The sequence below is a fragment of the Ambystoma mexicanum genome, chromosome 2q (assembly GCF_040938575.1).
Source record: "Ambystoma mexicanum isolate Mex_15411 chromosome 2q, UKY_AmexF1_1, whole genome shotgun sequence".
Classification (NCBI taxonomy): domain Eukaryota; kingdom Metazoa; phylum Chordata; class Amphibia; order Caudata; family Ambystomatidae; genus Ambystoma; species Ambystoma mexicanum.
The window spans coordinates 1,037,114,478-1,037,130,673 of NC_090924.1; the positions used below are offsets into that span (position 1 = coordinate 1,037,114,478).

The following is a 16,196-nucleotide window of genomic DNA, read 5'->3' on the forward strand; positions in this document are numbered from 1 at the left end:
CCTACCCATAGTCGAGGGATGCCATCGTGTTTTATCTCTCAGCAACAATGCTCACACACGTTTTTGCCTTCCAGCTAATCCTGACCCGGGGTAATTATCAATTGGGTGCTGAAAAGCGCATGCAGAGGCTCAAAGGTTAACGTAGAGCACAGATGTACGTCATCTGAACGTAACGTACAACTCACCAGATGAGGAGGAGGAGGCGGAGCGTCGGTAGGGTCCCTTTCTCGGATGGGCTGGAAAATGTGTGGGATGCGAGATACTCATAGCACACTGCAGTGCAAAGCCGTGTTTGCTACTCCGCAGGGGGCGACGGAAACAGGTGCTTTTCTTTACGTGCAATTGACATAGGTCCAAGTGTTGGTGTGAGTCCGATTGCGGTGGGGCGCGTGGGTTTGGTTTCTTTTTCTGAAGTCATAATTGTACGCTTTCTGCTGAAAAAAAGTTTATTGAAGAGAGCGCCCTATTTAGTTTTCCAACAATTTCTGCGTTGTGTGACTATGATATCGAATGACGCTCTCCCGTACTGTGTTTGCTTTCGTTGAAGCGCTTCAAGAAACAATGTTCCAGCAATGTAATAGTCATGGCAGGATCGTTGATAGATGTGAAAAGACAGTTCTTTGGCATACCCCCTTTTTACCTTCATGTTTCATTTGAGTTTTATATTTTGACTATTCAAAACATTGATTTGCACCAGTACCTTTCAAATACAATCTGTTTTATCTGCATTGAAATACAAAAGTAACCTACATATAAATGCTTTCACAGCCATTATTACATATGCACAGCCGCAACTGCTGAAAGAATGTTTACGTTGCATAGTTATGTTGCTGGTGCACGTGACCTTTCTGCACATGACATGTTCGCATGTTTCTGCATTTAGTTGCCTCAGTGCTGGAAATGGCAAACATTTAAAGGGGGATGTGGAGTCTGGAGTAGGGGCGGAGTTCCGAGGAGATGGAGCTGGCAGTTGGACTCAAAGGAAATGTTGAAAATAATATTTAAACAAAATGGTGCAATTTCTTTCATGCTGCTTCTTTCCAAACATCATACTGTACATCAATTCCACTTTAAATCACTTCAATGGCAGCGGTGCACCCAAAATACTGTTGGTAATTCAGTGTTTTTTAGTACATTAAGGGATCCATAGACCCGCTCTACAGGAAAAGGCTACCAAGGTAGCTCAGCAGGTTGAGAGACCCTTGCTGAGATGTTATATATTCAGAACTGGTTGTTAAATCGTCTGACTTTTTGCCATTCCTTATAGAAAAAACAAGTGGTATAAAATGTGTTTGGCCATGGGATGGGTTGGGCTGGTCGCTTGCTTATATTCAGGACGAAGGTGGTGGTTTTTCTGCCCCTGTAGTGAAAAGCAAAAGTTGGCACCCATGGACCCACAGTTTAATTTCCTAAAAACTGCTGTCAGCACAACATTTATTTGTGATTAACCCGTTGGACAAGCATATAACATCTTTATAAATATAAACTGTGATTAAAAACAGAAAGGGGCACACACATTAGAGAATGCAAGCAGCATTTTTCAGTTTGGAATTTACTTTAGTTTTTCTATGAAGTATGCAAAACGCATTTGGAAAACAATAGTGATGCCCCCTCCCAGTTATATTCATGGCCCATTGATTCCTGTGGTCTCCTATTCAGGCCATAAGAAAGAAAACAGGCTGAGGGAATAAGGGCCGTAGAGGCGTGAATGACGGCCGGTAAACGGAGTAAAGGAAAACAAAAGCTGAAACCTATTGTCCGGGTCTTGCATCTATTTCAATTGAAGTCACCTCCACAACCAGTGATTACACAACATTTGGGTGCCCCCTTCGGGCAATGCTGAGGTCCCCCGCGCCCCAAACTTGGCATTACCTCACAGGTCGCACCACACTCTGAGCCGGCCTAGACTACCACGCTTGTGCAATGCACACGATGATCATGCTGCGGCAGGGGTACACTGCACTAGGAGAAAGATATAGATATATGTTTTTAATGCATTATACAGCACAGTTTTTGGGGAAAATTGGCAAAAAAGGTAGGGACTTTGCATTTGTTTTGTAGGGTAACTCCAATACATACAAGTCACCAACAGTGACCAGGAACATTAATGCTTTCATGCTTTCATTAAAATGCTATGCCACAATGCATTTGAATGGATCACAAGCTTTGCCTCTTGCCCTACTTTGCTGATCCCATGCCCCCTCCAAAACAATTCTAGGGGATTTCAATCTGGGTCTTAAAGAACTGAAAGACAAACCATCCAAAGCCTTGACCCGGGCATTACAGGAATTCAGCTTCCTACAATTAATCATCACTCCCACCCATTGCAAAGGACGCATCCTTGATTGGCTGGTAGATCATAACTGTGGTAAAGACGTCAGCTCCAAAATTGCTACCCCTTGGTCTGACCAACACCGTATACACTTTTTCCTACCTACAGGTGCCAGCTCGCCTAAAAATCTCACCCCATCTCACCTGCACTAGCCAGAAGTGCACAGAACCTTACCAAAGAAAGTATCGTCTCTCACCTTCACCCTCTAACACTCAACCTCCCTACGTCCCCAGTCCCTTCGGTTCTGGCGGACATCTATAATGCTATTCTGACCGCAGCGGTCAACACTATTGCACCCTTATAAAGCAGAAAAGCAAAAAAAATTAAACACTGTAATACCTGGTTCTCTGCAGAACTGCGCACCAAAAACGTAAAGCCCTAAGGAAGTGGCTATCGTCTCCACAGGAATCCACATTATCTTCCTACAAGACCCTAGCCACTCATTACAAGAAATTCATAATGACAGCCAAATCGGCCTCCTACACCGAACGTATCGCCAACGCCACCTCCGAGTCCAAGGAACTCTTTGCCATTTTCAAAGAGCTATCCACCCCAGCTACCAAAACTCATGAGATTGTCAAAGACAAAACCTGATGTACCAGGGTTCAGACAGCTCTGCTAAACAAAATTGAGTTCCTGCAAAACAAAATAGAAGCGCATTATAATAACCTCTCCAGACAGACCACCCTGACAGACCACCCCAACTCCTCACTCTGATACTGAACGCACTCCTAACAACTTAACCTCCTTCTCATTCAGGAGGTCACTGAATCTGAAGTCTTAGACATTGTCTCCAAAATTAAGCCATCAAACTGCATAGGTGATGCCTGCCCAGCCAAACTAATCAAAGACTGCGCAGAAACCCTTGCCACCTTTCTAAAAACATTAATCAATGCATCCTTCAAAACCAACTCAGTTCCTGACAGCCTTAAAGAAGAGTGGGTTCGCCCACTCCTAAAACAAAAAAAAACTTCCTTGGACCCTGAGCCAACAACTACAGGCCCATCACCACCGTTCCTTTTTTGCTCAAAATTTTAGACAGCGTGGCATACATGCAAATCCAGCGTGGCATACATGCAAATCCAGCAATTTCTAGGAAAAAGGCAATCGGGTATTCGCCCGGGCCATGGAACAGAATCCGCCCTCCTCGATCTTAAAATTCAACTGGGCGACATCATGGACAAAGGCAAGCCGGCACTTCTCCTTCTGCTAGATCAATCTGATGCTTTCGATTTTGTCAACCATGATATTCTCGGTAAGCAACTAATAAATGCTGCCCACTTCTCCGCACAAGCCACAGCCTGGACTGAGTCATTCCTCAAAGTTAGACTCATGAGAGTATTCTCAGACTCTGCTTGTGCCTCGCCTACCACCATACACTGTGGAGTTCCACAAGGTTCGTGCACTGTACACACCCTCTATAACATATTCACCCTCCCCCTTTTCAACGATCTGGATCAACGTGACATAGCATATACAAACTATGCCGACGATACCCAAGTCCTTCTCCCCCTAACTGGCATCTACGAACAAGACGCCACAGCTCTTACCAACATTTACACAGCCATCCAAACATGGATGGCAGCCAACGGCCTCTGTCTTAATGGAGAGAAAACAGAGATACTCCTTGTAGGCACTAAAGAAACACTGAAGAAACTCTTTCCCCCCCCTAATACAACACATTTAACATTGACAATACCACCATTACTGCGTCAACATCAGTCAAAACCAAAGGGGTATACTTTGACTCCTCAGTTACCATGACACGTCAGGTCCGTGCCACTGCCCTCACCATAAAAATCAATGCCGTCAAGCCTTTCCTGTCTGTCAAAAACCACATCTATTGCTAGAGCCACAGTAGGCACCAAGCTCGACTTCTGCAATGTACTCTTCCTTGGCACATCAGCCAAAAACATCAACAAGCTCCAAGTAACACAGAACAATGCCCGCAGAGCAGCATTGAGCATTCCCAAAAGGGAACACATCTCCCAGGCCAGGAAAGACGCGCACTGGCTACCTATCGGAGAACGCATCCTCTTTAAAATAATGGCCATCACTCACAAGTGCCTGTCACTTAACGCCCCTCTCTACCTCTCAGAAAGGATCACCCCCAACCCATCATGCAGACCCATCCGATCACATCTCGCCAACCAGATCCCACTCTTCAAAAGGGTAAAAGCAGGAGGCTCCAGCTTCCAACACCTACCCCCTAAGAACTGGAGTTTACTCCCTGCCGCACTCAGAAATGAAGAATCCTACAATGTTTTCCACAAACTACTAAAAACCATTCTGTTCAACTAACCATGTTCGCACTATGCACCTGAAATATGTTGGCACTGTCACAGGAAACTGATCCTCTCTGTGTGTATATAATGTATCCTTGCCCTTTTTCTGCATTGTCTCCTGACTCACGCATGTATGTACCTATCCAAACCTTCACTCGTGTATGTACCATGCAAAACCTTCTGTAACAGCGCTGCAATGCCCCAGGGCCGCTGTGCATGATACAAATTAAAATAAATAAATACAATAAATCATGTCCAACTGGCTGCACAATGTAGCCCAGTCTAGACACGTAATAAACATATTACAGTAAAACATGCCATGCCACAGTAAGACATACTTGGACTGGTTGCACCAAATTGCCAGTCGAAGCAATGACAATTATCATGGTTATTTTATCACAGATGCCCAGAAAAATATACAATGCCTCAATAAGAAGCAGCAGTGGCGGCTGGAGGGGTGTAAATATTTCCCCCAAATATGTCTTGGGGACCAAGCGTCGCGATGGAGCCCTAACCAATTAATGGTGAGGTGGGGGTGGTTCTCCCCAACCCCCTGCAATTATTTTTTAAATAATGAGTTAAAATGGTGCTTTTTACAGCATACTTCTTTTAGAAATTGGGTAAAAAGGCTAACAGTTTGCAATTGGTTTTGTAAGGTAACTCATTAACAAAAATCCAATAGGTGCAAGTTACTATCGTGCACAGCAGCATTTCTCCAGCATATTTTCATGATGCCTTTGCCCACAACATGTGCAAGCATAAAAACATTTTCACGCTAGCTTTGCCCATAATTGCCATACTGGCTGCACCAATATATGCCAGTATTCCCGTATAAGAACATACGCATGTTTGCTTTGTGCATAATGCCAATGCCTGTAATGCTACTATAAGAAAATATGTCCATGCTGGTTCTGGCAATATATACCAGTACGCCCACAACATACTCCCATTGGTTTTACCAAAATGCATGCCACAGTGTGAAAATATATCCATACTGGCTGCACCAAAACACCAGTTTAGCTTCATAATAACACTTATGCTTGCTTTGTCAACGATGCCCAGTAAAATAATTGGCTTCCCTGGCTACATTACTAAAAAGCTAGTCTAGCTACATAACTTATCATGCTTGCTTTATTGAAGGTGCCAATACAAAATGTCATGCCATAGTAGAAAATGGCTAGACTTACTGCACCAAAATGCCAGCCCAGCCACATAACACTTATACTTGCTTTATCACAGATGTCCATTAAGTGGGGTTGAGCGGGCACAGCTTATATATGTCGAGTTTGTAAACCACTCCTGTAGTTCTACTATAATTATTTGTTCCTGTCGCCAGATCTCGCCCCATTCGCACTGTGGGGTGATTTGATAAACTTGTCAAATGTTTGTCTGGGTTGGGTATCCCAGACAACTGGAAGGACCTGCGTGGAAATCCACTTGTTTGTTGCTTCACTATATAATGCACAAATTATCATAGATATATATAAATGATGATTCTTCAAATAGTACATACATGTTCACAAAAGATGATCTTTATTCTTGAAACAATTGAGAAATAGGCCTGTAGCTAAATAATATCCAATGCATTTCGGTCAATCATGACCATCTTCAGGGACTGTTTGAAAAGTAAAGAAAAAAATATACACAAAGCATATTAGGACCACGTTTTTTTCTACTGTAATTGTTGGCCTTAATTTCACACTAAGTTAGTTTTTACCTTTTGACTTTTACCAGGTTTCTTTTTTCTTCACTTGGTGTTAACCCAATGTTGTCCTGCATAACATCTGGCGCCCTCCATCATTCTGCAATATATTAGGACAGTAACATTAGTGAATTAACTATCAAAAAAGGTACATTTCCTTAGAATTTCTCATCTAATATCATCAAAACATGGCATCTCGTCTCTGCAGTGCTAAACTGCGCCTCTGAAAATATAAATCTACCGAGAAGCAGTGGACATTCTGTATTAAAAACAATGGCAGCCATCTTGACAATACCTGTTTTATGCCATTACAACATGTGCAATGTTGCTGAGAAGTACTGGTACTTTCCTATGAAAAGGGCATTACAGACCTTCCTAGAAATGTGGATACTGTGCCATGAAAGAAACAGACCTGCTAAAAGGTGCTGGCACAATCCGAACAAAAGAATATTCGCTGCGGTGATGTTACGATTCGCTAAAAAGTATGGCAGACTTTCCATTTTTATGGCAGACCTTCCACCTGACAGGTACTGGCGCTACCAAAACTCGGTGCATTATAGCTGCTAAGTATCCTGCTTCCAGAGAATCATCCTGGAAACCTAGAGCCTCATTACGCCCAACTGAATTACCGTTACCGCCACCTGGTCTGGTGGAATTACCGCCGGATTACAAGTGGCGTTGGCGGTGTAATTCCTATTTATTTTGAGCTCATGGGACTCAATTCGGCTTTTTTGACGGAATTTACGCTGCAATAATTCTGCAGACAATTTTGGCAGTGAGTGGCAGAATTTACCTCCAGGATTTACCTGAAAGTAAATCCTCTACTCCAGGCCCGAGTTCATAATTTGGCATAGTGGTAAAATTGGCAATAAGAGTTACCGCCAATTGTACCACCTACCACCATACTCGTAATGAGGCCTTTATCTTAAAGGGGCTAGTGTTTATTTAGTGCTGTGAGAGCATTACATTAAACATTGCTGTGTGTCTTTAGAATTGATTCAATTGTAACAGGTTTTCTGTAATTTGTGGCAGGGTGCAGGCACTGTTTAAAGATCTATACAGCAAAGGTGCACCCCTCCTTTCAAGCTGAACCAAATAACAAAGTTCTTTTAAATTCATCTGAGTTAATTATTTGAGGACAAATTTAAAATCAAAAAGTTTGCTAGACACTCACAATATACCACTAATGATTTACACTGCGAGCTTTAAGTAATGAATCGATCAATTGATGTACTGATTTCTAAGTAAGTATTGTAACTCATATCTTATTTTAATTTTCTTAAAACTATATCACATTACAATAAATAAATAAGTAATGAATTTGGGAATCACTCCAAGCTCGCACCTAGGCTGCAAATCTGTAGAGGGGAGGTGACATATTTCAAATATGAAAACCATGTCTACTTCAGAGGTGCCAACACAACATGATTCCACTTGCTGTAGGTTCTGTTCGCAGTATGTTAATAGAAATGCAAAAAGTTTCCTGCAGGCTGACCATAGGAAAAGGGCCTTTAAAAAAGCCAAAAAGAAAATTTGGACTACAGCTAATATAACGATCTACTCCCAAGATTTGATAAATGTGGTGTTCTCATGGGCAAAGATCTAAAAAAATTCATCAATTGACTTTGTTGACGCAGATACGGCACAATATGATTATATAATGCAAGAAGAGACATCGAAAAATGTGAATATTTTAATACAAGCCCTACAAGAGTTAATTTCAGTAAAATTTATGCAGTACAAGAACATTATGTTTTGCAGGTGATGTTCGTTTGAATGTGATAATGAAGACCAAAAGAAAACTAATGAGACTCACAAATATATCTTCAGGAGAATCACAATGTATCCTCCTCTTCCACATGTACTAGTCATCCATAGTTCCGATATTGAGATAGTGGTGCAATTAAAAAAATACCAATAGTAGCTCCTCATTTGTTCACCTTTTGTTAAAATCTTTCCTTAAATATGCTGCGCTATACTTTTCAGAGTTTTACAGTATGAGCAATTTACAACTTGCCATACATTATTTGCTGCAAAAAATGAAAAACGCACAATGACACTTGTTACGAGGGGGAAAATAGTATGATGAGAGTTGAATGGAAGAAATAGTCCTAATAACTTGTTGTCAGGATCGTTGCATCAAAGTTTGCTTGTTCTACACTAGCAAACGTTTCCTGTCAAGATGTTAGCCTGGAACACGACAGAGCATTTGTATCTCATCAAAGGTGGATCATTTTATGATCTCCTGATGTGGCTGGATATACTCCTACTGCAGGAGAGCTTGAGAATGGTGACATTTATTTTGAAGGGAGGTATACTATAAACAAACCTGCGCGTAAAAGTAAAAAAGGTAGACCAAAAGGGGGCTTGCTAATTAGTGTTCATAATAGTTATATGTGTATGGTTGCACTTAATGGAAAGAGCCTTAACATATTGATAGTAGTGTCTTACTGGTTTGAATAATAGGCATTTGCTAATTATTAATAGTAAGATCCGCTTGAGGAGTCGCTGACATCTAGACTTCAAGCAACTAGGAGCTATTGATGTGGAAATGTGACAATTATTGTAGCAGGCGACCAATGCGAAGTGTCCACTGTCAATAGACGGCAATCTAGATCACAAGGCTTTCAATACATTTTAGGGAATACCAGATATTCTCCAAGTCCACGGCAACAAGCATATGACAGAAAATGATATGTATGGCGATAGATCTTGGAATCTAAAAATCTCAGATTGCTAAATGTCCTTAGTAAAGGTGACATGGTCAAAATACCTGCTTAAACTCGCATACTAGTAACACGATTGATTAGAGATTCATTAGTGGTTCTGAAAATATAAATGTAGCTTCACTGGAGAAAACGCCTCAGTATTTTTTCATGCTGTTATTGAAGTGAATAATTCAAAGCATTGTACATGCTAGCGTGGATAAAATAGTTAAAACTAAAATAAATGCAAGTGGCAACCATTTCAGATGGACAGATACACAGCAGAGCATATTGTGTTAAATCAATATTTTAAGTATTTTTAGATGTATATTCAGATCCTAATGCTGTCGTATTGACAAACTAAAACTTGATTTTACACGGACTCGCAAGATCAGATTTAATCAGACCCAGAAAAGCATAATCAATACTAAGGGTGTGCATAGTCCTATTCATGTATATAATTACAAAATAGCGAGAGGTAGAGATAAGTTAAGAAGACCATTTCGATGTATACTGTAAAGGGAAATTTATCATGAGGAATTAATGATTTTGTAATAAAAATACACTTGCATGCAGGAATTGGGTGAAAGCTTATTTAAATTATATACACTTGAGGCAGTGACAAGTCTGTTGGAAATAATCAAGTCTACAGATGTAAGGTAGTGTTGGCTACCTGCAAATGATACTAATTTGTTGCACCTTCCTGAATGATGCATCAAAATTATCGATTCAATATAGAAATTTGATTATACTTGGAGATTTTAACTTATGGGAAGATACAGAATCTGCTCACACACACTTATTAGAGCCATGAAACAACTGCAATTGTTAAAGCACGTGGTGGGTCCTACACACATTAAAGGCCAGACCTTGGGCCTGCTATTCGCATCTCCGGTTTTAGTAGAGGTGTTCCTGTGCCATCCTCTGATGTGGATGGATCATCACATTGTGGCGTTTGTAATTAAAACAGGAGGAGTTTCTAAACGGCCTCCTCAACCTAATTATCCTGTATTGGGGGTGTAACTGGGCGAAAGTTGATCCAGCCACGGTTTTTATCAAACTTACTCAGCAACAGGCTAACGTAACGCATGTGCCAGGTCTTCCTTCACGGGATATAGCTGAATTGGTCAACTGTTTGGAGTCAGTAGCAGATGAACTGGCCCTATTAAAATTTATGCCTAAGGCGCCATCTCAATGTGCCACCTGGTATACGCCAGAGCTTCGGGCATTGCACTTGGAAACTAAGTAGGCAGAGAGGCTACGAGGCTCATCTTTGTGAAGCATACAAACGGCAACGTGCGGCCTACAAGAAGGCATTAAAAACGGCTAAATCCTTATATTGTGAGGTTTCAATCCAAGCTGCAGGATATACTCCAAAAAAAGTATTTGAGGTCATTCATAAATTGACTAAACCTGATAGTAATGCGCAGACAGTCGCTTCGCAATATTTATGTGACAAGCTCTCTACATTCTTCGTTACTAAAATTGATGAGATCAGGAATGGCATTGTAAGTAGTGGGAATCTTAAAGAAGTGAATAAGTCCAATATGGATAGCAGCATGCCTACATTGGCATTAGTAATAAAGGCATAAGTGGGTTTCTCTAACTTCACTTTAATTAATAGGGGGGAGTGTTAGGCAGAAACCTGTGCAGTTCCCGTAGGGACCACTGCAAAAGGCTTAAGACTACAGGTGTTGGCAGTAAACCCAATTGGTAGCAGTCCGTACCACCCAGATTTACCTGGTAGCTGTGGCTGAGCAGCCAGACTTCTCTCAAGAAGAGTTAGACAGTATCTAGAGTATACAAGATAGGTATCAAAATACAGTAGCACAAGCAAACACTGACCAGAGCTTTGGTATCAAAGTATATAATTATTTATTTAAAGACACACTTTCAGAAACACTCCAGCACTATTATTGTAAGCAAATTCAAAACAGTCACTATTAATATATATATACATTCCTTATTAGACAAGTCTTATTCCAGACAGAGGTGAGCGCTTAACTAAAGATGGCACTCCAATAACTTATCAAAAAAGGGAGAAAAAAGGCAGAAATTAGGAAAAGCACACAACACAATACTTTAGAAGCACCCAGCAAGGCAGGAAAGTCAAAGTCTACTTGTGAGCAAAAAGTTCAGAGGCCAGGCTCCCTCATGGAGAGAGCAGAACACCAATGCGCCCAAGATCACACAGTTTAAAGGGCTTGAAAAGTCTTGCAGGAAGTTCAAAAAGGAATTAGTTCAGCTCAGAAAAGTTCAGTTAGCCAGCTTGGGGCCAACCCAAGTGGTAAGTTGAGGATTTAAGAGACACCCCACACAGACCGTTGCGAGGGAGGCCAGGCGGACACAGTACCTTGAAAGTGGAGAGAATCCTCCAGCGGCGGCAGTTGTTCCTGGCAGCAGGTGCAAGTTGCGGCGTCGTCCAGAGGAAAAGAATATCTCGATGTGGAGGAAAGCTGAAGGTCGTTGCACTGCCAGGGAAGAAACCAGCCGCTGAGTTCTCCGGTTAAAACGTACTACCCTTTTATTCGCGGTAGTGGTAAAACATGGTACCCCGGTTGCCGGGGTGCTTGTCACAGGCAAGGCGGCCACGAGATGATCCGGGGAGGCGAAAAGGCGGGCAAACTGGTTATCCCCACCAGTCAAAGGAAGAAGACTCTCCTGGATAAAGATCTCCTCTGTTGTTGGAAGAAGTGGTGAAGCGGTTCGGCAGGGCTCCACCGGTGGTGTTGTCGTTGCAGATCGGCTCAGCTTCTCCCTCTTTGGATTCTTTGGTCCTGTTGCGACGTCTGAAGTTCCAGTCCCCAAAGCCCTGCTTTTATGCAGAAAACCCCCATTCATCAGTCCTAGCTGTCACTCAAACATGCTACAAGAGTGTGACTTGAGTTGCAGAGGCAACTCAGTCCAGGGTGCCTTAAACCCCCCCCCCTCCCACACATCCTGTAGACCCAGACAGGGTGGCACCACTTTTGGAGGCTTCTGTGGAGAAGCCCGTCAAAAAGTGGAACAAAGGGCTCGACTTGGGTTGGAGTTACAGAGGCGAACACAAACGCCATTTTAAAACCGAGTCCTGACAAAAAGATGCAACCGGGGAATAAATGGCTTGATATTGTCATTTAATATGTTGTAACCACGGAATATTGTCTGATTGTGGATTGTCTAAGCAGGCCCTGATTATGAATTACGATAAAACTACATCTGGATTGTGCAAGTTCAAGAGCATTCTCCAAATATAGCAAATGTAACGGCTTATGTGTGGTAAAGTTGGGGGCAGAAGGAGGGGAAGGTGAAAGTAAGCCCCTGAACGCTCACACCAGAGAGAATATAACCCACTAGGGAAGAAAGACCCAACTCTATCTTGTAAGGATAACCAGTTTAATCTCATGCACAGATGAGAACTCTGCTACCAAGAACGTTCTGCCAAAAAAGGGTACAAGCAGAAACGTCTAAAGAAAACATTGTCCTAAGTGACGCAATACATATAGTAAATACCTGCGCGGCTGATTGGATGGACCCTATACAGGTGCTGCCTTTATCCATTTGGGATGGCAGTTTATTGGTCCCGACGATGCAGGGCTAATCTTCAGGTCCATATGCTAATGTTCCAGCATACCGTTATTTTGCAGAGACATTATCATAAGGAACATGCGGAGGACGCCACTGCACCCCCCCGCTCTCATTTACCCCATGTATTGTCCCCATGTATAATGTTGCCTATGCTGTTTTCCCCGGCGACTATAAGTATGGTGACATTCTATATGGGACAATATTACTTGATACCTCATCTTCTCACGTGGAAGGTCAGAAAACAAATTAACTATACTCCTACTATACAGCTTGTTTATCACTCATACTGTACACGTGGCAAGCTTCAAAATGGGCACACAGGAGGTTCCAGGGCACTCTTACCTTCACACACACACATTTCACTCAATCCCTCCGCGCCATCCGGCTCCAAGGTCTCCACCCTCGTTTTGAACTATAATGTATCCTTCCCAGCACCTCCCAATACAAATCACATGATTGGCGCTTCAACGATACACCCTGTCCATCCCCTTTGAACATTTCAAGGCTTGTTACTTTGGGTTTGGTGGTCAAAGGGGACCTGGTGTCATGGAATTTGGGGATCTTGGGATTTAGTCAGTTATATGGGCTATAACTCGTGGTCACTCAGGGATGGGCCCGGCTCATGCTTTGGCCAAGGTGAGATGACATGCACACCAAGCACCGGCCTATGATCGCAGCCTTGTATGGCACATTCCTCTTGGGTGACGGATGCATTTTCACAACACTTACACGAACAATGGACAAACAGTGTGGCGAGTGGGGATGCAAACTGTCCTCATGGGAGCTCGGACATGACTGGAGATTTCCGTTGCCTCGTGGATTTGGGCATAGTGCATGCAATGCTGCCTTTAGCGTGCTTACCGCACAAGCCTTCTCTTCTACATAGGAATATTAATATCTACACAAAATAGCGATGACGCCCGCATCTTGGGCCACACCATATGAATATGCTATAATTGATGATGTTAGCATGGGATCCTGCTGGATGGGAAAGTGCCCATTTCACAGTACACCCCCCGCCCCCTGGTTCATTACAGTGCCTTGAAGGCATCTCGCCTTACTTTAAAGAACCTAGGGGGGCGATGCGGCTGCCACCTTACCAACAAAGGGCCAAGAGTTTTGTAGCAAAATTGTTCTCGATGACTTGCAGAATTAGATTGGTTGGCATAGCCCCATACCGACAACCCTTATCTGGCCACAGAAAATTGCAGGTGTCTTGGTACTTTTGAATTTGTCTGCAGCGTTTGACACCGTAGATCATAAAATTTGAGGCAGTGCCTGGAGATAGCTGGAATCTTGCCTTACAAAGCAAGCACAATTGGTGTCTGCTGTCTTTTTTTTTCCTCCTCTCAGAAACCTATCTCCTGTGGAGTCCCTCAAGTCTCTTCGTTGAGTCCACTTCTTTTTAATCTCTGTATAAATCATCTTTGGCTAACCTAATTCACTGGGCAGGATTAGTTTATGTAGGCTGATGACACCCAACTAATTATTTGCTTGGGTATCCTGGAGGAATCGGACATGGAGAAAGGTAAATGTTGCATGGTACAAGTGAAAAATAGGACAGACTCCAATTGCCTGGAGTTAAACGTCCAGAAAACAGACATGTTAATTTGCTCTAACAAAGTAGAACCTACCTTATCTGCTGATTCAGTGACGTCCTTATCACCAGAGAGCAGGCAAGATGTCTATTGGCCAGCCTCATTCGGTCCCTGTCCAGTTCCTTCCAAATCGGTATGTAAGCTAAGCATCTGGTTGGAGTTAGATCTTTCATGTCCACTCAGATAGCAAACTCGCGAGTAATTGAAAGGTCTGAAACGATTTCTAGGCTACTTTGCGTTTCCTGCAATGGTGCAATTGATGAACTCATTTGTGTCGAGTTGGTTAGAATATTGTAATTCAGTCTATCTGGGTCTCCTGAAAAATCCTTAACAAAACTTCAGTTCATCCAGTATGCTGCAGCTAGGGTTATTTTGCATCTGAAATGGTATGAGCACATTTCTCAGACATTGAATTCAAAGCCCTCTGTTTGGTCCATAAGGCCTATTATCACCAAGGATCTTCCTGTTTGTCGATGCGCCTGACCATCACTTTTGTGCAGCCTCTGCCAGGCTTCTGCAGTCCCTAAACTTGGGAAGTCGGGAGCCTGGGCTTTATCTTTGCAGGATGCTAAGGTGTGGAATACCCTGGCTCCACTTTTTAAATTTATTTTTAAATTCTTTTTAATGTTTAAAGACATTTACATTACAGCATATGCATAAAGAAATAAGACATCACTCGTAACACAAATAGTTCATGTCATTTAGGCACATCATGGTTCTACTCCCAGCCCCAAAACATCCCAACGTTGCCATCCCGTCCTGTCTCAACCCTCCTCTCATTTGTATACACATTTGTGCTGACCCTCCTTTCATACAACATTGCATTATTTGTATTCAGAGTCATTCGTGCACTTCCAGTGCAGTACTTGGAGGCGAAATCAGTGTCTATGTTGGCACATTCCAGGACATGACATCCTCACTTGGTTCTCCAAGTCCACGATAAACTGCTCTGTGCTAGACTGTCGTCTCTGCTATTACCCATCTTTGCAAATCCTTCCACCTTGGGACCCTCTACAGATTTCTAGTTTTGCCCATCTTTCCTCTTTAAACCAAGAGGTCTTACGGGGTGTTGAGTATGCACTAAGCACTGTATACAGCTGTGTGAGTTTTAGTTTGGCATTTCTAGCGACTTGCTTAGGGTACCTTACTATTCTTGACCATTCTGTGTCTGTGAAAGGCTCTAAGTCTGTTTCCCATTTATGCTGCACTCTGAAGTACTGTGTCAGATGGGAGCAACTCGTAAAGCTTAGACCCTATGTGTTCCCCTTCCAACATATCGTACATTGTTTCTAATGCATTGTTCCCTTCAATTTTCTCCCAAAGCTCTGTGCATCTTTGTTTAAGTGTACGTGCAACCGATATTGTCCCTTGTGTATGACAGTCTGTTCCCGCAGTGTCTGTTAATTTATCGTCCAGAAGCAGGTACCCTATGGTGACTATTCCACTGCCTTCCCAATGACTACGAATGCCCAGTATCCATTGCTCTTTTCCCACCATTATGCCACTAGGGGAATCTGTGGGGAAGGGGGATTAGCAGTGCAATCTACCCTGCCTCCACCTTATCGTCTATTGGAAGATCTTTTGCCCTCCTTTTGGTGATATGATAAAGAATCCCTTGTATGTGGCTAGTCACTTTCTCTAATGATATAGGTGGGATAAAAATTAAGGTATGGAAGCCTGTCCGGAGTAGTTATGGGGGTTATGATAAAATGAAACCCTTACATCCTTATTGTTTTGATTTTGCTCCATTTTCAAACGGTTATTTCTTCACCTATCCGAAAGTAGATAAAACAACAGAATGCAACATTTATGTATAATCGGTAAGTACCTTTTGTTGCTTGTTGAATCTGCTACAGAGATCTGGCTGCAACCTATAGGTCACAGGTATGCATTTTGGATGAGATGACGAAGCATTTCATCTTTCTGGGGCTGATAACATCATTTACCTTGAGCTGGCCCATGCCTTCCTGTCTGGGGAAGGCAGGAGAGAAGCCATCATAGCTGAAC

General features: G+C 42.6%; 1 protein-coding gene and 1 long non-coding RNA gene across 2 annotated transcripts in view; one reads left to right on the forward strand and one right to left on the reverse strand.

The window, feature by feature from the left end:
* LOC138569934 (uncharacterized) overlaps positions 1 to 194 on the reverse strand; it is a 202,999-nt gene extending 202,805 nt beyond the window's left edge. The window contains exon 1 of the long non-coding RNA XR_011303355.1: positions 6 to 194. This is a non-coding gene — a long non-coding RNA (uncharacterized lncRNA). The remainder of the gene's footprint in view (positions 1 to 5) is intronic.
* Positions 195 to 16,196, forward strand: part of OLAH (oleoyl-ACP hydrolase) — a 545,979-nt gene continuing 529,977 nt past the window's right edge. The window contains exon 1 of the mRNA XM_069648395.1: positions 195 to 322. Coding sequence (XP_069504496.1) covers positions 232 to 322 — 91 coding nt within the window. The 5' untranslated portion in view covers positions 195 to 231. The remainder of the gene's footprint in view (positions 323 to 16,196) is intronic.